This window comes from Pleurodeles waltl, chromosome 7 (assembly GCF_031143425.1).
Source record: "Pleurodeles waltl isolate 20211129_DDA chromosome 7, aPleWal1.hap1.20221129, whole genome shotgun sequence".
Taxonomy (NCBI): Eukaryota; Metazoa; Chordata; class Amphibia; order Caudata; family Salamandridae; genus Pleurodeles; species Pleurodeles waltl.
In genome coordinates, this window is record NC_090446.1 from 905,710,290 (window position 1) to 905,733,710 (window position 23,421).

Consider the following 23,421-nt stretch of genomic DNA (forward strand, 5'->3'; position numbering starts at 1 on the left):
GTAACAGGATCAGATCCACCGCCACCGAATATTTTTTTTCCAGGGATACACAAGATGATTCAATCGCCTGCAGAATAGCATGCAGATTAGCTGATCCCACTGCGTGGGTAGTCGCATCCATGAGGGAGGATGATGGTTGATCCAGCTTGGTAGGCTTTGTGTGACCCTCTGTATAAGAGTTTGATGCTCAGGGCCAGGGGATCCACTAAGAGGAAAGCAAATTGAACAGTAGCATGAGCTTACTTGCGATCACCAATCCCCCTAAAGGGGCATACGGTAGCGCAGCACGAGCAGCCCACTGAACTTAGTTACCACCCAAAAATGGTTAACGTTGGCAAGTTGTGAGGGTAGTGGTTGGTGCTAAGACACACTGCAGTTGTATATTATCTGTTGGGGGGGGTCAAATGCAGTGCACAGTTGGGCCTTCTCCAGACCTCTTTCGCCACCCTCGCATTCTGCACAAATCTCTGCAGACCTCGATGACTCCATTCAGTAACCCTCACAGGAGCCCGCATGCTCGCCACAGCATCATCAGCCAGGACAGATTTTTTAATCCCAAAATTCGCTAGTGCCTTCAAAAGCGCCATCCCCCAGAGTCTCGAGGTGCCTTCCTGCCACCACTTTGTGTGAGAGGAGGTCAAACGCACGCGCCCGAGACACTCACCGGGTCACAAGATCAAGGGCACTGTTCTTAAAGGCAGGTAAAGGACAGAGGCAGGCAGTTATCTCCAGATGGTCTGTATCCCGGGGGAGAAGGAGTTTGTATGGGTCTGCTGTTTAGTGTGATGTTCTCTGCGCCCGATAAAGCAGCATGTGCAATTGGAAGCGGTTCCAATACTGGGCCACATTATGTTGCTGAGCTCTCCCCTCAGTCCTCATGTAGAATTGGGGGTTTTAGTTCCTGGTTCCTCAGTGGTGCAGCGCCACTGGTTCAGCCCCTCTTCTAGTAGCTGCCCCAGTTGGGACCTCATCAGATCCACAGATCATGCTTTGCTGCTCCCGGCCACATGAACAGTCTCGGCATGCTCACAAGCGACCACTGGCATCATCCCCGGAAACTTACTTGGGCAATGCTGTGGGCCACGCAGGCTGAAGCCATCAAAGGGCACACCTAGCCCATGCAATGCCCTGCATCTCGTCTGCCTGGGTGAACATGTCAGCGGTGCTGGGAGCCAGCAATGGGGCAGGATCCTTGAGCTGTCACTGACTGCCTCATGGGAGAGGGGAGAGGAAGAGTCACTGCCCCTTACCCTTTCGTTGTCGTTCACCTCCATTCTAGCTTGCTCCCAACGCAGCCAGCAATGGTTGTCCGCAGGATTAGGCTGTGCCCTGTGGCCTTGTGTCTCCTCAGCAGCTCCCCAAGCTGCCTTCCAAGCTGCGGTCTCTGCACTCGGGTGACAGCCACAGATCCCAGCAGCTCCTCTACCTTCAGGGCTGTCAGGGGAGGTGTTGCGTGCCTAGCACCTGGGATTATTTAGGATGAAACGAGCCAGATCTTTGGAGCTCTAAGACTAAGCAGCCGCAATGTTCATCACATTCTATTTTATATAGGGTTGCTATATAGCTGACCTAGAAGGTGGTACTCTGTAGTGTGACCTTCCCAAGATGGTCCAGTGCCACAACCAAGGATACAACTTGGTTGACAGGACATAGGCATCATGGTTAAATTGAAAACTCAAAAGGTGCAAAACAAACCTTACCCTCGGGCGGAAGTGAACTACTATAATGCTGACCCAAAAGTAGTTGAGACTACACTAGTGGGACAAACAGAGATATTTCATGCATACTACAGGTCATACTGGACACTAAAACTGCTCTTAGAATGAAGACTGATGCTGTGGCTATAGACGTGCTGAGAGCACAACAAATTCAGTGATACAGTCACTGATAATGAACCCATGCTCGCCACAGAAGACCTCGAGTCACAGAGGAAATGGAATTCAAAGACACTGCACCTCCAGTAACAAAGAGCTAGATTATGCTAAGGGAATCTCTCCTGCTGTAATAACATAATTCTGGCGGAATATCTGAGTGAATGGCCAGGAACATTGCGGAGGCATTCCTGGAAAACTGGTTGATTGAATATGTTTACAAATACATGGCCTCGAACTTCGAAGTAGAAAGGGCACGCAGGGTTCCGGCATGACCACTGGTACCTGGAGCATCCCATGACCAATGGTGACCCACTTGTAGGACTATTGAGACAGAGACATCATAATGCAAACTGCAAGAGAGAATGGGCTCTAGATTACAGCTAACAACAAGGTGAGTATATTCCCAAACTGTGTGCAAACACAAAGTCTAATACCCATGGCTATATATGGCAAAATTGAGTGATATCAGAATTGCACACATATCTCTTTACCGCCGCAGATGAGGCTTGAACCTGAGCAGAGACAAATGGACTGACAAGGGACACATCCTAGTGTAGACTTATAAGGGGCACCAGTAAGCATCATCCACAATGTCATAAAAAGATCCAAATCATGGGCATGCCAGTGAAATGTAACTGACATAAGTATAACTTCCACTAATGTGATGAACTGCTTATGAGTGCACAGATTACATCACTATGATGTACTGCTTATGACTGCACATATTACATCACTGATGATGTCTAGAGCCTACAGCGGTGCAAGTTATACTTATCTCAGTTACCTATAACTGGTGAATGTTAGTGTTTTTTTGGTTGAAAACAGTGGTTTGTTTATTATTAGAAGGTTCCAGTTTAACTTTAGTTTTTTTGTTTTTTTCATATTCTTCTTTCTTAAAACTGCATTTGAGGGTATTCTCCCCAAAAGCAACAAGCAATCTATAGGGGAAAGAGGGACAAAGTGTCTTTGTATACCTTGAAGAATATACATACACACACATATACATATGCAAATTAAATTTAAAAAATGGGAGCTCCCAGAAATATATATATATTAATATATATACATACATATATATATATATATATATATATATATATATATATATATATATATATATATATATATATATATATAAATATATATATATATATATATATATATATATATATATATATATATGTATGTATATATATATAGAGAGAGAGAGAGAGAGAAAGAGAGAAAGAGAGAGAGAAAGAGAGAGAGAGACAAACACACCACAGGTTACAGTGACCTTGTAGTTAAGTATGGTAATAATATTTTAATAATATGAGACTCTATATTTCAAAACATCAGATATTCACTGAAGAAAACCAAAGAGAAAGTAACGTTACAGTTCGGTAAGACACTATGGCGGTCATTCTGACTGCGGCGGTCGGCAAAAGACCGCGGCGGCCATTCCGGCTTTCCCGCTGGGCCGGCGGGCGACCGCCAGAAGACCGCCGGCCGGCCCAGCGGGAAAGCCCCTTCAACAATGAAGCCGGCTCGGAATGGAGCCGGCGGAGTTGCAGGGGTGCGACGGGTGCAGTGGCACCCGTCGCGATTTTCACTGTCTGCACAGCAGACAGTGAAAATCTTTGTGGGGCCCTGTTAGGGGGCCCATGCACTGCCCATGCCAGTGGCACCCGTTCCCGTTCCCGCCAGAAACAGGCTGGCGGGAAGGCGGTCGGAATCCCCATGGCGGTGCTGCAAGCAGCGCCGCCATGGCGGATTCCCTGGGCCAGCGGGAAACCGTCGGGAAACCGCCGGCTCCCCTTTTCTGACCGCGGCTTTACCGCCGCGGTCAGAATCGCCCAGGAAGCACCGCCAGCCTGTTGGCGGTGCTTCCGCCGCCCTCCGCCATGGCGGTCATGGACCGTCAGGGTCAGAATGACCCCCTATGGGCCATATTTATGACCAAGTGGCGCAGTGCAGCAAGTCACCAAGCTGCGCTGTGTCACAGGATTCAGGACAGGAATGTAATGTATTTAAAAGAATATGGCACATTCCTGCCTTTGTCCCTGTGCTGGTGCCATTTTGCCAGCCTAGCGCCAATGCAGACACTCTTGTAATATGGTGCAAGGGTGACTGTGTTGTAAGGGGGATTATTTTTGTGCAGGAAGAGGCACGTTCATGTACAAAAACTATCCCCTGAGGCGTTTTCCTCTTTCTATGTGTGCTCCGGAATGCATGTACCACATTGCGTGGTGCAAGTGTGACTCAACTGGGGTCAGCAACATGCTTAAACCTGGTAATAATATATAAAATCTATTTCGTTAAAACAAAAACAAAAAAAGTGAAATTGACCTGATATCATTTACTGAGCTAATAATAACTTATGTGCCTGTCATGCACTGCTTATGACCTCACATATGACATTGGTCATGACATGCTGGCAAACTGGTGGCAGACCGTTCTCTAAGAAGGCAGCCGGCCTTTGAAACAGCTTGCCTTCTTCACTTAGCACTGTTAACAACCTTTATACTTTCAATAAAACTTTAAAGACCTAGCTTTACAATCTTTAGGTATTCGAATAAGTCTCAGATTGGTCACTGATAGTGAGCCCCAGGATGCCTTAGTAGGCAATGTGTGCTTTACAAGTGAACTAATAATAATAATAATAATAATAATATTATTATTAATAAATTACATCATTGATGACACGTAAGTCCTGCAGCTAGGCCCTGCGGAGAACCCTACGAATAAGTAATCCACAGCTGAGCTGGTCATGGATGGTGGGGGACAGCTGCAGGACCTAGCCTCTGGCCAGGCCCTCCACCCATCCCCGTGGGTGGCCAAAGTCCTGTTGCTAACCATCTCCCATGGTTGCTAAACCCCTCATGGACACTAATCCCACATTTTCAGTTGTATTTATTTTATTTTCACTGTACCTCTGTACTCCTGACGTATTTATGCTCAACCAGTATGCCAAGGTACTATGGGGCCGTGCAAGCTTCACTTTTTAATGCTTGCATGGTCCCGCAGGGCCACACGGGAGGGTTGCACTGGGTCAAGCAGGAGTCCAGTGGGACCTCACAGGAGGCCTCGCTGGGTCCCATGAAAAATAAATATAAATATTTTTGGGCCCCAGCAAGGAGTCCCTCTGGGATACCCCGCAAGGCCTAGGGATAAGGATACCACTACTCTGCCCCCTTTTGTATTGTTCTTTTAAGTAACTTAGGACATGAGCACTGAGTCCTGAAATGGTAGGTGTAACATTTTGAGGCTAGCCGATGAGAGTGCTCAGTTCCACAGAACAGCAGGTGCCAACGGGTCAAAAAGCAATCTTGGCCAAACAGGATGATTTATTAATTGAATCTGCAGTTCCACTGGAGTACCGCAGCACAAAACTTTCAGATATTTCTATAAATTGAGGTGAATGAACATATAATTATATGTAAACCTTGTGCAAAGAGAAAAATCAATAGTGAGAACTATTTTTCAAGTTTACAACTTAAATATTTAGCAGGCAAAAAGCAATTTCGAAAAAAATACATTCTAATTGGTTTCTATGCAATGGTAAATGCCATTCATTTGGAAAATGCCCATTAAACAGTTTATGTGAAATGGTTTCTCAGTGATGGTACTCTACGAAATTGGTTTCCTATGCAATCACATACAAGTGTTTCAAACATTATGTAAGGAGAAAGTCGCTGTCCTACTTACTTACTAGATGGGGGTCTTTCGCACCAAATCTAATTATAAAACTTAGGAGCATTTTCTTCGCTCTCCCTACCTCCTCATTTTCACTTCCATTTTCAGTTTTACCTTTTCTACAATGCAGTTTATTTTAGTGCTTTATTCCAGACTAAGGATTATGTGCAATAATCACTTTAATCATTTTCAGGATCTGTTTTTTAGTATAATTTTGCACACCTCTTTTTATAATTGATTACACTTGAGGTTGTGTGAATGGCACCTACTAAATACATTAAATAAACTAATTTGGTTTGAATTTATAACACCTTGGGAAACAAGTGAAGTGATTTGACCCAGGTTTTATGTTCTCTAGTTATTTCTGTGACACATTGAAAAAAAACTGCTTTTCCACATTTGTAGCTTGATAATGAAGTTTTAATGGGAGGGCCATGTAAATTATGTATATCAAATTAGCTTGATTAACAAAGGTGACGGTTACCTTTCTGCCATTTTATGATCGCCAAAGGATATAATAGGATTGTAATATGGTGGACGGGATATCCGTCACATTTGTAACACAGTTTTCCCTTCCACCAAGATCTAAATCAGGCCCTTTACCTTTATTATGACATGTTTATCTTTCCCTTCAGTGTTTTAATGCAGGAGTTCAGCCATTAGTCCACAAACGCTGATTCCATGCTAGGTTTCAGGATAAGTACTGATTTTGTAAATTAATCCTATTTAGATGTATTGGAGGCAAATGTGTCCCATGTGTACGTCTAAAAAATCTAGCATGGTTCCAGCCTTGATGGACCAGCATGAAAGTAATATGGAAGCAATGTTGGACAACCTTCTTTGAGCAGGATGCTAATGGCTGTATACAGATTAAGAAGTATCAGTGGTTTTCATCCAAGTCATAGCGTACTTATTTTTTATTTTTGCAAGTGTGCCTTCAGTTTATTGGGTGAATGTAAAACCTGACTGCAGGTTAAGAAGTAGGCTTTGTAGTTTAAAACACCCAGAATAAACCATTTCACTACACAAACTCTGGTGTATCGTAATCTCAGAATGGATATGTAAACGGTAATGTTGTTTTGGGGATTATTTTGAAGGTTTTTCATTTGTGTATGCTTAGTTGGATCTGGTTTCTAAACCCTGGTAGTGAGGTGTGTTCAAGATTTCAGTCTGTAAGGTGCAAGTTTCAGAACATTTTTTGAGTCAAGACAATGATACAAAGCTCTAAGCCAACAAGTTGGATCCACGTCTTTGTATGTAACCTCCAAGAATTTGTTTAGGGCCATAGTCAGGAAGGAAGAAGAGAATTGTTGGAAATATAGGAGATGCTCTGGAGTTGGAGAGGAGATACAAAATGCAAATGTTTAGGGTTGTTGGTGATTGCCTCCTTTATCATTGATATAGGAGAAAGATAATAAATTGGGTTTTAGAATCTGTGACTTTAGGAATAATCTTATTTTATTTGTTTAGGAGTGTATTAATGGGTGTGGCGCAGGCTGCATTAGAGCTTTTGGCTTACATTATTAATATTTAACTACAGCCTTTCAAATTTATATTGTACCACCTTGTGTCCTTATTAAAATTTGATATGCACCACTGAGATTACAAATTCTGACCTCTGGAATCTAGATTAACTCTTAATAGTAGTGGCATCAACCTTTTGCTGTTTCTTTTGGAAGGGCATTATAGCAAGTGTGGTGTGATGTTTGAATATAGGTTGTTCGTATCTCCTCTGGAGAAGGTGAATTATGCCATTTGCAGTGATTGTGTTTAATGTGTTGTGGAATTCATCCTTGCTGATATTTTATAGGGTTATGGCCTAAAAAGCATCAGGTTACATGCTGCAAAGTGGGAAGAATCATAGTGAGTGGTTTAACTATTCTGATATTTTACTTTAACTCAGTGGATATTAGTAACCTTTTTGAGGTACCAACGTAGAATCAGTATTGTATATGGGAACTAGGAGTGTTGACTGATTTTGTGTTCTAGATGTGCAGTAATGGCTATGCCATGAAATAAAAAGTAAGGCTCTATTCAAAGATAAACAGGACTGAAGGTGATCTGAATCTGGCACCTGGCACTGAAAGAGTATACAGCATCTTAGTGAACAAAATGTGCTGTTCTCTATATTGGTGTAAGGGTCTGTGAACTGCGTCCTGGCCCACCTCACTGTACATGGCATTAACCAGTTGGTACAAGCAGAATAAAGAAACAAAAAGTGTCCCCTGACCAGATGTCACTGTAAGATGTGAAGAAAGCACAACCTTTTCTTGGGAGGCCACAGAAGGAAAACACACTACTCCGCATGTATTGTTGTGCAGTGTGGATACTGACAGTGTGCGAGTGACCAGAGTTGATACTTCTTGAAGTTGGGAGAGATGACATTACCTGTCGTTCTGTTGATCGAACAGACCTCCCAAGTTCGATATGTTGTTTCTCTGAGACATTTCATGTGTCCAACTCCAGCTGAGAATCTTAGGGTACGCCTCAATCTGTACTTGCATCTGCAGCTCATCAGCCAAACTTAGTTGCAGACTGCCATTTTTCGGGACAGCAAGGCGCACGTAGCCCCTGTCTAAACACAAACATGTCATATCAGGCTTCGGCATCTGATCTGTCACCCACAGACCCTCTCACTCTCATACCCTGAAAACATTCTGCATTATTATTTGGTGTAAGGTGAACAGTGAAGGGAACTATTAGGACTATTCATATTCTCAAAATGTTAATTTCTGAGTCGGCATCAAAGTCTGCATCAAATTACAACAACTTAATTAGTTGGGACTTTTTTTGACAATTCAGAATTACGGTTGGAAAAAGGCAATTCTGAATGACTATGGTCTCAAAAAACACAAATCAGTAGTAATTTCCAGATTTATGAGAAGGAATCCGATGTCAGCTCAATGAGAAATCTGCATACTAATGGACCTGCCTCCATAACTAGAACTATGGTGACAAATTAGTCCAGTTATTCAGTTCTAATTGTCACCTTCGGATTTCACACAACCTCAGCCATATGTAACCATCGGCATCCTTCATGGCCTTCCTTCCAGTCAGTATACTGCGGCAGTAGATGGAGGGATTAGTCATATGAATTGGGGAGATGTCTTCTGAATGCAGTCATGATAATGCGGCTCACATTTTGTCAATCATAGTTCACTGATTCTTTTACTGACAATGTGGTCCCTGGTGCTTCAAAAGGACCCTCGCTATAGGTAAAAAACGTCTACGTGAAATTGGAAGATTTCAGTGCGAATAATCCACACTGACGGTCGTCATTATTACTCTAATGAGTAAGTCCAAAATACATATCAGTGTTTCTTCTGAAGTTCCACAAGTTCAACAACCCAAATGCCTGCATTAACAATAATGGCTGAACGCTGATGCTGAAAAGATGTAATATGCCTATTGTTAGCAGCTTATTCTGAGATCTTAATAGAGAGCTACTCATCAAGCGTTTACAGTGCTTTCTCACAACAGAGTGATAGGATCGGAGATTGCCCCTGGTGTCGCAATTTTTGTATATTTCTGTGCCAGATGAAGAGGAGTTGGAGCCCTTCATTTAAGTAAGGCAGAAAGTCGCATGGCTTCCCCACAAACATATGCAAAGCACTTGTCGCACCTTACCTACAACCTGCAGACGTGAGGACATATTGCTGGACCCACCACTATTACGGGCAACACAAGTGAAGTTTCCGCTGTCTGTAAGTTCCACCCTTGAAATGTGAAGGGTAGATGTTAAAATCCATTTGCCATTTTGGTAATCTACCGCTTCTGTGATATTGCCCTGCAAATTAAAAAAAAAAGTCTATATGAGCGTATAAGCTTAGTTGGACAAACAAATGATCAACTTAAAAAAGCGAGAGTCCTTTCTGCACTCTAACATTCTTACATAAATTTCAATGAGTGATTAATAATGATTAAATATTATGTTACCAAGAGGGTCCCTCCCTTCCCACATGGAGAAACATCTCAGAAAGGGCAGTTTCATGACTATGTTTGAAACATCTGTAGTCTCTTGTGTTTAATAAATGGTTTCAATAAAACATCCCAAAAGTATATTTGTAATATTGTTTACTTTTTATTATTCACTCCTTGTATTTTGTGAACCTGTGTATTCTTCAACAACAACAACAAAAAATAAAGGCCCGTTCCTTAGGCAATATTTCAACTTGAACTAATTTACAACTTTAGGGCAATGATAAGATCCAGTGTTTAAGGAGTGGCCTCCACAGCGTGGGGTGTGTGCGAGGTTTAGCGATGTGGAGCATAGTTGTCTTGCTGGGACATAGAAGCTCAGTCGATGGTTGATGAAGGACAGCCCTACGTTGTGGAGTGCCTTGTATGCAAGTGGGAGGATTTGTAATTGGCATCTCTTCTGAATGGGTAGTCAGTGAAGGTTCCTGAGGTGTGGGCTAATGCGTGAGCACTTGGGGAGGATGAGTCTGGCTGCGGTGTTCTGTAGAGTCTGGAGTCTTTTAGGTAGCTGGGAGGACACTCAGGTGTAGACAGCGTTGCCATAGTCGAGGCAGCTGGTGACCAGGGCAAGCATGACTGACTTTCTGGTGTCAGTAGGGATCCATCTGAAGATTCGGCGAAGCATGCGGATGATGTAGAAGCAGGAGGAAGTGACTGAGTTTACTTGTCAATTCATAGATAGTTGATAGTCAAGTCTGATGCCAAGGTTTTCTGTGTGGTCTGATGGAGACAGCGTTAGTCCGAGTTCTGCTGCCCACCAGCTGTGGTCCCACACAGAGGTGTTCTTCCTGAAATCTGGACTTCTGTTTTGTCGGTGTTTAGTTTGAGTCAGTTGTTTTTCATCCATGGTGCTACGTTGGTGATAGCGTTGCAGAAGTTGGCTTTGGCATTGTGGGGGTCTTCAGTGAGTGAGAGGATTAGTTAAGTGTCATTGTCGTAGGAGACTATATTGAGTCCATAGGATATGACAATGTCTGCAAGGGAGTTCATGTAGATGTTGAACAGAGTTGTGCCAAGGGAGGATCCTTGGAGTACACCGCCGGTGATGTTCTTGGGTGTAGAAGTGAAGGGAGGAAGGCAGATGACCTGCATGGGGCCAGAGAGGAAAGAGGTGAGCCACCTGAGAGTGTTTTGTTGAATGCCTATGTTGCAGAGGCTGTTGAGGAGAGTGTGGTGGGAGACTGTATTGAACACTGCAAAGAGGTTCGAGAAAGATCAGAGCTGTCGACTCTCTTCAGTCGAGGAAGGTCCAGATGTCATCTGTGGTGGTGACCAGTGCAGTCTCTGTGCTGTGGTTGGTCCGGAATCCGGACTGTGAGGTGTCGAGAAGGTGGTTTCATTTGAGGTAGTCAGTGACCTGTTGGTTCATGGCTTTCTCAAGAACTTTGGCCGGGAAGGAAAGCAGCGAAATCCCTCCATAGTTTTGGAGGTTGCTGGGGTCGACAGAGGGTTTCTTTAGGAGGGGGCTGACCTCTGCATGCTTCTTTTTTGTTCAGGAAAGCTGCAGTGGAGATGGTGGTGTTGAGGAGGTTAGTTCTGGGCTAAGAGTGTTGGCTCCAGGACTGAAAAGTTGGCGGGGTCACAAGTTGGAGGGCGTCCCAGTGTGGATGGATGACATGATGGCTGTAGTGGTCTGTGTGGTAATCGGGTACCAGGAGGAAATTGTGTGGCTGGTGTCTGCTGCTCGAGAAATGTTGTCTGGGCTGGAGGGGGAGGGTTGTATATGGTGGTGATCATGCTGTGGAAGTAGTCTCAAAGGATGTCGCAGAGTTCCTGGGATGGGTGGATGGTGGTCTCTGTGGCTAACGGGTTAGAGAATTCCTTGATGATTCTGAGGAGGTCTTTCATGTGATTGGCTGCAATGTCGATGTGGGCAGTGAGTGCTGCTCTTTTTTCTGCCTTGATGTGGTGGTGGAAGTTGTGGAGGCTGCCTTGAAGGCAGCTCTGCTGGAGGGGTCCTTGGTCAGGCGCCATTGTTTCTCGTTTGGTGTTTCTGAGCTCCGGAGTGCACCATCTCGCTGGCTTGAAGGTGTTGTTGGCTTTAGATAGTTTCAATGGGGCGATTCTGTCGGATGATTTGGTGAGCCAGGCAGTGAAATTTTGGACAGCCTGGTTGAGGTCGAGGTATGCTGTGGGTTCAGGTGGTGCGGTGCCTAGGGCCTGTGCCCATAGGGTCTCAGTTACCTTGCCACAGCTCGGTGCGGCGTGCTGAGGGGCTTGGAGGTGGTGTGCTGTGAATTGAAGATGGTAAAGTGGACGATAGTGTGGTCATTCTAGGTGAGTTCAGTCACAAGGGTGAAACTGATTCTGTCACTAGAAGTGAAAATGGCATCCAGTGTGTGTCCAGCTTTGTGCATGAGTTTAGTGACTAGCTGGGTGAGGCCGATGTTGTTGAAGTTCTCTATGAGGGAAGAGGAGTTGGTGTTGTTGGGGTCGTTAAGGTGTGAAATGAGATCTACAAGTAGGACTCAGTGGAGACAGTTGATGGCGAGGGGGGCAATGAGGTTGGCAATGGCATCACAGAAGGCTGGGCGTGGTCCTGTGGGTCGGTGTGTGAGGGTGCCTAGCATCGTGGTGTTGGTATCAGTCTGGATTCGGAAGTTGAGGTTGTTGTCTGTGATGATGCAGTGGATGGTTTCCTCGAAGATGATGGCGATGCCCCCACTATGTTTGTTGGTGTGGTCTTGATGTATCAGTTTGTGGCCTTTGTGGTTTTGGGATTTGAAGAGGGTGTTAGCCATGTTTTGGTGATGAAGGTGACTTCCGGGTAATGGGTGGTGATAGTGTCTCAGATTTCCATGGCGGGTTTGCATAAGGAGCGGGCGTTTAACAGGATGGACTGGAGTGGTGATTGGTTGTTCGTAGTCTTTTGTGTGGGTGCATTGGGGGCATTAGTGTGTGCAGGTGGGTCTGCATTGCAGGAGAAACAGCTGTGTAGGCAGGTGAAGGATCCTTTGGTTGAGTGTGGGGAGGCTGTGAAGCAGCTGTTCATGGGGTGTACGATGTTCAGGGCCTGGAGCTCCTTGGTGGTGTAGCGGTGGGTGGTGAGAAGACCAGAGGTCCTGGTGCAGGGCACGGTCCAGGCGTGGACAAGAACAGACAGACTTGCCTTTAGCGCATCTTTGGTGCACCGTTGGTGCACCCGCTGCATGAGTCTGCTGCACGGCCGCACTGATGCCTCCATTATATGTCCTGGAGGCATCAGCAGGGATGTGAGCAGATTCAATTAGGCTCAGGAATGCGGGCAGAGTTGTCGCAATCAGGCTCAGGAATGCAGGTTCCTGAGCCTTATTGTGAACCCTGATAGTGAGAATGCAGGTTATTCAGTTTTGTCCTAACTCTCACTCAAAGGTCCCCTGCTTGTGAAATTGTCTGAGCCAGCATCTCTAAGCTTGAGGGTGGTATGCCCCCTGAATTTCGAAGCTAGAATATTAATTAATACAAATATCGCGGATGAAATATCAAATCCAAAATATCAAAAGGTAAATTTCGATTTTCTATACCTAACTTCACATCTATGTAACTTGAAGATATGTATATCTTCAAGTTACTTAGATGTGAAGTCAAGACAGCCGGCCAAACTGACATGGGCACTTAGGTGAACTCACTCCACTTCTCCTCCCTGCTCCCCCGCCACTCCCTCTACATGCTGGCTCACAGCCAGCAGCTGAAAAATAAAAAGATAATCAAATGTTGTTTTATTTTTCAGCTGCAGGCTTCTAGCCAGCGAAGCGACACTCCTTTGCCATTGTGGAGGAGCCGCCCCTGATAAGAGATTTCAGGCATGGGCTCTGATCTTTGGAAAAACATGGTGTTAGCTCCTCCTCCTCTAGGACGAAATGAACACAGCTTTTAGGTAGACAGGTTTCAGTAGGATGTGCTTACAACTGTAGGTTTGTCTCAGAGGAAGAGTGGTACATGTGCTTCATGCCTCCACCACACACATTGTCACTGGTGGTCGATTTGACAGATGTACTGTGAGAGAACAAGAGAAAATCAGATATGCTCTTCCAGTTGTAGTCCAGGCAACATGTCTCTCGTCAACACAAGACCCACTGTACATCTTTGATGACCCTCCTCTGCTTATATTCATGACCCTCTTGACTCTGGATGTTATTTTGGGTTGAAAGGAAATCTTTTTAACATTAATTTGGCTAACTTTGCAACCAAATGCCAAGTTGACCATTCATCTTAAACACATCAATTGTCATGTTTTTTATTCATAAATCTATCTCTTTCCTCGCAGTTTTTAGCAAGTGTTGTTTTTGCTATTTGTGAGCCAAATGATGTCTCACTGAAATGAAGATGTTTATAAAAACAAACTCTAACCCACACGAAGATAACACTAACTGTCTTATTTTGCAAATATATTTGACACTACACTCTGAAAGTTTGATTTCTACTCCAGTACTCTCTGTAAGCAACTAAGCACATCTGACATGAGGACGAGACTGGATTTGTGTTTTCTTGGTATTTACCAGCAGGGTTAAGTATGAGACTAGGCATGGATTAATACTCCACCACCATGTCAATGCCAACATCGGTGCAGTGGTTGTTGAGGAAATGTTCTACTTGGAATAGTGGTCCTATCATTTAATGCAGAACTGCAACATAAGCACCAAGCAACCACAACATTGCCAAATGTTCAATTGCTGCCTACGTGATTTTCATTTAGAATAATTAAATGCCCATTTATCGCCTGAGAATATTCTGAAACTACGAGCATGACTTTGGGCCTCCTCACCCTGCCCTGAACACTGCTGACATAATGGCTTTGTGTAAACATTTAGGCCCTCATTATGACCCTGGAGGTCCAAAGACTGTCAGGGCCGCGGTGACTGTCTCACGCTAGCGGGCCGACAATGAAGACCGCCACATTATGAGTGTGGCGGTTTAGCCTCTGCCAAACCACCACATCCCCGCTGGTACCGCCAGGGCGGTTGGACAGCTGGGACGGAGATCAGCATCTCCCACCCGGCGGTCCACTGAAGACCGCCGGACATATCACAAGACTCTTTCCTTCCACGGTTTCCGCGGTGGTAGCGCCGCCACAAAAACCCTGCCGGAAAGGCTACCGGTGACAAGAAACTTCTTTCCTGTCGCCGGCAGATGACCCCTCCCAGCCCCCCTGCAATTTCAATACCCCCCCACTGACCCCTTCCATAACAGCACCCCCCTCCTCCCACCCCCTTTCCATAACAGCACCCCCTTCCATAACAGCACTCCCTTCCCCCGGCCCACTTCCATAACAGTACCCCACACCACCCTCCCTGCATACACGCACATACACACTCACACGCACCCCGCATACACTCATTCAACAACACTTACACTCACACGCATACATACACGCATTCACACAAACAATCCAACACGCACTCACTTCTACAATAATACACGCATTCAAACACCCATGCACACAGACATTCAAACATGCATTCAAACACCCATACACACAAGCATACACACATACATACACACATTCACACACGCATACAAAACAACCACTTACACATGCACACACCTCCCACCCCCCTCCTCTGTCCGACGAACGACTTACCTTGTCTGGCGAGGAAGTCGTTCGCCAGGGAACACGAACAGGCACTTCCATCGCCAGCAGCGCCCTGCCATCAGGACACTGCCAGGCCGTATTACAGGTCGTAATACAGCTGGCGGAGTCATTTTGGCTGGGCTCGGCCGGAGGTGGAACCGCCTCTGCACCTCCGACCGCCAGCACGACTAATGGAGGATTTCTGCCCAAATTGTGACGGAAATCCTTCAGTACTCGTAATATGGTGGTCGGAAGACACCATGGCTTCGGTGGTCTTAGGAAAAGACCGCCAAAGTCATAATGAGGGCCTTAGTTCTGGCATGCATTTACTATTTTGAATCATGTTTCTCTCATGTGGTTACTATTTACGAGTGAGGACCAATTCTTTTTGAAGAAAGCTTGGTATGTCTAGGGTCCATTCTGGCTATTACCGTAAGAAAGAGTCTGGCTGTAGCTGTTATAATGTGCCTTTCTTAGTGATTGTCAAGTAGTTGTTTATAAAAATGATGCCCGGAATGTGTCATCTAGCTCGAGATAAGTATCCTTAGATTTTTACAAAAAAAAATCCTACTTCGGTCTCATTTATGTTACCTGATTAAGGTCATAAAATATAGATTGAAGCGGTCCAAGGATGCAGATGAATAGCAATATAAAATAAACATAGCATAAAGTAATTTTCATAAGTGGGCATTTGTTCACATATAGACACAGCGAAAACATGAAATCAATATCAGACTGAATAAACTAATTTGAGTACAATATTGTTGATGAATTTGTTATGACTTGAAGTTCGTCATGCTAACCTGAATTTGCAAGGAAACCGAATGAAAAAAGATTTTCAGGATATGTTCAATTACAAAAAACTATCTGTCGGCTGGTTTCTTCGGAGTATTTCAAAAGAAAAGAAGAGAACTGATTTCCTACATTTGGCCCTTTCTATTCTGCCTAATACTGTCCTAAAATATGAGCTTGGATGGATGAGAAGCGTGACCTCTCCTGCATAAAGAGTGAAAGAGATTTATCACTCGTTCTCTCCAGCTGCACTACACTAAGAACACTAAGAATCTACTCGGAAACAAAAAACGTGAGCTAAGAAGATTGATAAAATCAAAGAATGTTTTGCTCAATATAGGAGGCTTACAAAACAACTGTGGGTATCGTAAAATTCAGATTGTTTCATTTTTCTAATCTGTATTTTTGGAATGCATGGGGGATACTGAATTTTCAAGAAGACCGAACTGAGCCTATTTTTAGGAGATTTGTTTTCTTTTGAGGGAAACAATACTTTAAAAAAATTTAAACTCCTCATTTTCCAATTTAAGGTGCCACTGGAATCCGTAGTTTGCCACTTAGAAATGTCTACAGATGGAGAAATGCTACAGATGAACTAGTGCAGGAACACTTTTACATTTAGGGTACAACTGGCTGTGTGATTGAGGTATGTATATCTGAATTGGTTGACTAGCTCTACTTTTCTGTTATCATTAGACAATAATGACGTATACCAGAAACACATATATCAGTGGTTGTCACCTTACTCCACTATTGAGAGCCATCATTTGGTGTGATATGATTGTTAAATCTATGATTCCAAAAAGTGGCACTACCGGCTAACTTAGAATGGAATGTATATCTCGAGAAACGTGGTCATAGTTGCTAGAAATGACCCTTCAAGGTTATAGTGAAGTGATCAGGGAATGCTGATGTGCTGTAGGGAAATTAATATAACCATTACCCTAATATGAGATACGGAATAATGTTTAAATAAGTACTGGGGAAAACAAGCAGCAAATAGTATTCAAAATCAGATTCTATTTTTGGATCTCTATGAAAATTTGGGGGTCTTTCACAAGAGGGAAGTGACTGTATAAATATCCATTGCAAACACTTTATTACTGTCCGTTTTGTAGTGCTCTGCCTGTTGCTTTTTTGTCACTTTGATACATTACAGAGTTTGATAGAGTGGTGCAAAAATTAGATCCAAAGATGTTAGCTAAATGTGATGTGTAGTGGACCAGTATTCCATATTCTTCAGTGGTACCCACTGTACTTTTTTCAGTTATGTTTAAACTATTACCTGGAGAGCTTGGGTCTTAATTCTACACTAGGGCTTAGTTTCAGTATATCCCACAGAGTGGGACCCCGGACAACCAGGGGTGTATTTTCATATTTTAAACAGTGGAATTTTAACTTGTGCACACCAAAACACGAAGCAGAAAGAGAGTAGTTCAAAACAGTATGACATGTCTCATTATGAAGTGTTGTATGCTAGGATCACTGCTTTTATTTTCAATAAATTATGGCGCATTGTTGTGAAATATTAAGGGTAAAAAAGTATTTTTTACATTTTTTCTTGTGTGATTCCACTCCACGCTGGATGCGACTGAGCTGACCGTTTCACAGCAGATATTGAATTCTTCGCCCACAATCCGCACCTGGCCAACGGATTTCATTTTTACTGTTGGAGGACCATGAAGAATACCTGGATAAATGACAAACAAATCAACATTTAAGGTCTTCTTTACACACAACTTCTACTTAAATAGGTCGGTGGACTCTGAAGCAGTAAGTCTTATTCAAACATTTTTGTCAAGTTCAGGGCCTAGGAGGCCCAGGGCCATTGCCATAACACCAGAAGAAAACTGCCATCCTTTTCAAAACAGATGGCACATTTCTACAGACTCTCCTACCCACGCATATGACACTGGGGGTAACTCTCTCTAATGCTGTTGTCAGATAGCTTCTGCTCATTAACTGCTGAACTACCACACCCAGCCCCTATAACTTCTACCATGTCACTAAAGATCTGCGTCCCTGATTTTCATAGCCTTTGTAGGACAAAATAATAACGTAATATATTCACTTAGACATTTAGGGGGTCATTCTGACCCCGGCCGGCGGCGGAAGCCGCCGGCCTGGCGGGGACCGCCAGAATACCGCTGCGCGGTCAAAAGACCGCCGCGGGTATTCTGGGTTTCCCGCTGGGCTGGCGGGCGACCGCCAGAAGGCCGCCCGCCAGCCCAGCGGGAAACACCCTTCCATGAGGATGCCGGCTCCGAATGGAGCCGGCGGAGTGGAAGGGGTGCGATGGGTGCAGTTGCACCCGTCGCGATTTTCAGTGTCTGCATGGCAGACACTGAAAATCTTTGTGGGGCCCTGTTACGGGGGCCCCTGCAGTGCCCATGCCATTGGCATGGGCACTGCAGGGGCCCCCAGGGGCCCCACGACTCCCCATACCGCCATTCTGTTCCCGGCGGCCAAAACCGCCAGGAACAGGATGGCGGTATGGGGGTCGGAATCCCCATGGCGGCGCAGCTTGAGGATTCCCCAGGGCAGCGGGAAACCGGCGGTACACCGCCGGTTTTCCGTTTCTGACCGCGGCTGTACCGCCGCGGTCAGAATGCCCATGGGAGCACCGCCAGCCTGTTGGTGGTGCTCCTGCGGTCGTTGGCCCTGGCGGATTTTACCGCCAGGGTCAGAATGACCCCCTTAGTTTGTATGCATTTATTAATTGCAACTTTTATTTATTGAGATTTAAACAACACAGCGCAAGTAGAAGAATCACAGAACATCAAAGGATGCAGCCTGGGAGAAATACAGGAAGGCAGTACAAAGATCCTCAAAGTGTAGTCCCAGATAGCTATGGAAAAGTCGAATGGACTATGACTCAAATGCATGTAATACAGACTGCTAAGAGCCTGCGTCAAGTGGTCTGTGGTGGCTAAATCCCCTGCCCAGGCGAGGAAAGGTTGAGCTCCCCCAGGGACATCCTCTCGGCAGACCAAAAGTCACATTAAGTGTAAAGTAGGATATATGGGCTGGAAGGGGGAGGGAGTCAAAGGGGAAGAGGGAACGGAGCATAAAAGAAAATAGCACATTTGAGCGCCCACAGGTATGTGAACATTGTCAGTGAGTGGATCAGAGTGGCAACAGGTCGTCACCGCCCAGGGAATAGCGCCACATCTCCAGTCAAGGTGATGCATCTGTGCTCATTTAGACATTTAAATGCATTGTAAACAGCCTAAAAAAAGTATGCAATAGGAAGAGTGAATTGATTGGTCTTTGTGAAGGCATAAGGGATATTCAGTAATAATCCTCTAAAGTCATGGCAAATACTGGATTACCACACTGTGTTACAGTTTCTGAAATGTCCGAGATGGGCTTCTAAGAGATGAGGTGGGCTCCTCTTGAGGTATTACGCAAAGCATCTATTTATGTTCAGTACAGATGTCTGTCATGACAAACTGTGCAATACATATCTAACTTACTCATTGCACGGGTGGCACTCTTACCTTTCACTATAAGTTCAATAGTATCTGATCTTCTCTTCTCCCCATACATGACACCTTCACATACGTAGTCTCCTTTTTGATCAGTCCGCACCTTGTGCAAAGTTATTCCCTGGTGACGGTCAAATGACATTGACTCTGGTGGCACCAAATGCTTTGCATCCCGCACCAGCGTGACATTACTCACTGATGGATCTGTTGGCAGGCAGCGGAAGAGCACATCCTTGCCTTCTTCGGCAAAAACAGGCCAAAACAGGATTAGCCAAGGATACTTTGGATCTGACAAAGGAAAGCAAATTTACAATGAAATCCCAGAACTAGGTTTATCATTCAAAGTTGAGATGCATGCTTGAAGAGACAAGAGGTTGGCGAACAGTGAATACATTTGGAATTAGAATTTGATTTTACAAACTTCAGAATTTAGAATGATTTCAGATTAGCGGATAACATACAAAATTAGTCATCATTTTTCAGAATTCTAATTGACTTACACAGTAGTTTTGCATTGCAGTTCAAGGGAACGAATTTGGAATTCAATAAGGGCAAAGAAAATGAGCACTGACCATTTCGACCAGACCCTCAAAATACCAACTGGTGTAACCAGAACAGAACAGAAACAGAAAAGTCGTGATTTGAACAATATTTTGGAGCTGTAACTTCAAATGCCTGAAAATAATAGAAATACTGGTAGCCGCACTATCAGACCATTCTCCGGTAGTAATAAACCTGGAACTCAGAAAGATTACACCCGGCCGTAAACCCTGGCGCCTCCCTAACACTAGATACCGATCCCCGACCCATATGGCCACATACTTGAAGGACAATAAAGGCTCAGTGACCTCACCACAACTTCTCTGGGCTGCGGCGAAAGCAACTATCAGAGGGCAATTAATGAGAGGTGCAGCTATCTCCAATGCCCATAGATGGGCCCAACAACACACGCTAGAAGACACAATAACACAGGCCATGAGGAAATACACACAACAACCCACCCCCTCCAATCGCCGCTCCCTAGAACAGCTAAAATGGAGCTTAACACCCTCTACACCTCACAGGCAGAATATGCCCTACAACGGCTGAAGGGACGCCACTATGAGCACGGAGAGAAAGCGGGCCGCTTACTGGCTGCCCAACTACGCCAACGGGAAACAGCACTTGCTATACCGGCACTACGCACCCAGGATAACTTACTCATTACACACCCCCAGGCGATTGCAGAAGAATTCGTCCGGTACTACCAAACTTTATATTCCTCAGAAACATCGGAAGACACTGCCCGCTTAGACGCATTCCTGCAGAGGACGCACATCCCCCATCTTACAGATGAAGGCAGGGCTCTTCTAGAAGGGGATATTAGTAAGGAAGAGATACAACAAGCAATAGCTAATCTATCATATCACAAAGCACCGGGGGAGGATGGGTTTACATCTGAATTCTATAAATGGACGGGAACCAACACTGTAGATGTCTTATGCGAGGCATTTCAAGGGGCCGAAAGGGAAGGCTCCATACATCCTATGTCTAATAAAGCCACTATCACAGTCTTGCCGAAACCCGGAAAAGACCCACTTCTTAGCGGAAGCTATCGCCCTATCTCCTTATTGAATGGAGATATTAAAATATTAGCGGGAATACTGGCCACTCGCCTTAAAAAAGTTATCCCCTCGTTAATCCATCACTCCCAAGTAGGCTTTGTACCGGGCCGCTCCTCCAGGAATCACCTCCGCACACTTTTCCATGCCATTTGGGCCGCCCGCGACACACGAGAAGAAGCTCTAGCCCTCTCGTTGGATGCCGAGAAAGCGTTTGACCGAATAGAATGGTGGTACCTCTTCGAAATCTTGAAACGATTCGGGTTAGGAGAAGGCTTCATTAACAAGGTGCGCCTCCTATATGGCTCCCCGACAGCACAGGTAAACTGTGGGGGGTTCCTGTCGGACACTTTTGAGATCCGGAGAGGGACACGTCAAGGATGCCCACTATCACCCCTCCTATTTCTACTCGCGGTGGAACCTCTGGCGGCAGCCATCTGTAGTTCCAACCTCATATCAGGAATCCCGCTACCAGGCGGAAAATCTGACATATATTTATACGCAGACAATATCTTACTTACCCTCACTGACCTGCCCACTTCCATCACTGCCCTGAGGGAGATTCTAACGGAATTTGAATGCATATCAGGATATCGAATCAATTGGGACAAGTGCAAAGCTCTACCACTTTCCCCAGTCACAGTGAGTGCCTCCATACAAGGCTTACCGATTAAATGGAAACACTCCCGACTAAGATATCTAGGAATTGACGTAAATACAGGGTTGGTCAATGTGGTGTCAGACAATATAGACCCACTGATCAATACCATGAAACGGGACTTTGAGAAATGGGGCCAACTGAACCTCTCCATGTGGGGCAGAGTACAGGCGGTGCGGATGGTAACCTTACCGAGGTTCCTATATGTCCTAGGCATGCTCCCCTTACAGATCCCCTTACCTGTATTAAGAGAGATAGACCGCTGTATCCGCTCCTTTGCTTGGGGATCCATGCGCCCACGACTACCCAAAACCACCTTGATAGCCCGTCGGGAATGCGGTGGACTAAGCCTTCCCTCGATCGAACACTATTCGTACGCGTTACATCTTTCACAAATGGCCCTCCTACTCCCGACTGTAATAACCCCGCTGCTATGGGTGGACGTAGAACGAGCCCTTATGGGGGCCCCCTACGGCCTCCAGCTATTATCCGATACGAGCCAAAAATGCCCCTGACCCACCAATCCTATGATAGGAGCCATGAAGAAAACCTGGCAGCGGGTACATCGGCTCCTTAAGATAGACCCCCACTTACATGACAGGACTCCGTTATGGGGCAACAAAGGGTTCCAAATCGGAGGGAAAACTATTACCTGGAAGGATTGGGGTCAACGAGGCATCAGACGAGTGGACCAACTTATATCAGGGGAAACCTGGAAAACTTTTAGGGACCTACAGGTGGAATTCAACCTCCCGGAATACCACTCATGGCGTTACCTCCAACTCAGACATTGTCTTAAACAGAGACTAGGTGCCCTTCCCCGACAGCTCCCGCGCTCTCCTATACTACACTATCTAGAGACATGGGGGAAGATGAAGGGTGCGATATCGGGACTCCAGGCATTGCTGAATCGCCACCTCTTCTCACTCCCACTCCTGACTTCCCTCAAAAACAAATGGCAGACGCACCTACAAACTGAATATGACCTGGAGGACTGGACTGACCTGATCGAAGCCAGGGACCGCGGAGCACGCGAGGCTCGTCTGAAATTCTGCCTCTTTAAGACACTACATGATTGGTATTGGACCCCACAAAAATTACATATGGCAAGACTTCCCCCATGCAAACTGCTGGAGGTGCCCACACACACACTGCGACTTACTCCATATCCTACACGATTGCGCAGCCGTACAACCTTTTTGGAGAACAGTGGGAAACACCCTCCGAGAATCCCTACCCCTCCCACCACTCCTCACCCCATCTCTTCTTTTGCTACACGACATGGGAGAACTCCATAAGATCACACGAACTCAAAGTAGACTCCTACACACACCGCTAGAAACGGCCAAATTATGCATCCTTAGGCACTGGCGTGCACCGACCGTCCCCTCCCATGATGAATGGTTGACAGCAATGTACCAAGCAGCCACACACGAACGACTTATCTACAGTTTACAGGACAGAACGGAGGTGTTTCTCCAGACCTGGTCACCCTTCATCTCCGGACACTAGGACCAGATTACCCCTAGAGAACTCCACAAAATACCACGTAGTGGGAATATACCATTCCTGCTATCATACCCATGCAGGTACATACACCCACACCTAACATACCAACCCTCCCCTCCTGGACTCAGATGACCCCCTCCACCCCCCCAGTAGAAAGGTAGAAAGCTACCGTACAACCTATGATAAAAACCGCTGCTCACCATCCACTATTCATTTACCTTTTTGGCACGACCTATTCCGTTATTCATATCCCAATCCTTATACATACTATTGATGTTCATATCACCGTGTCATT

The 23,421-nt window shown here is 45.3% G+C and overlaps 1 protein-coding gene across 1 annotated transcript in view; it reads right to left on the reverse strand.

Annotated features, from left to right (window-relative positions):
* The window catches only part of CSF1R (colony stimulating factor 1 receptor), a 182,122-nt gene that overhangs the window by 109,742 nt on the left and 48,959 nt on the right, over window positions 1–23,421 (reverse strand). The window contains exons 3-6 of the mRNA XM_069199529.1: window positions 19,371–19,646; window positions 17,424–17,560; window positions 9,177–9,336; window positions 7,938–8,124 (exon numbers count right to left, since the gene is read on the reverse strand). Of these exons, the coding sequence (XP_069055630.1) occupies window positions 7,938–8,124; window positions 9,177–9,336; window positions 17,424–17,560; window positions 19,371–19,646 (760 nt within the window). The remainder of the gene's footprint in view (window positions 1–7,937; window positions 8,125–9,176; window positions 9,337–17,423; window positions 17,561–19,370; window positions 19,647–23,421) is intronic.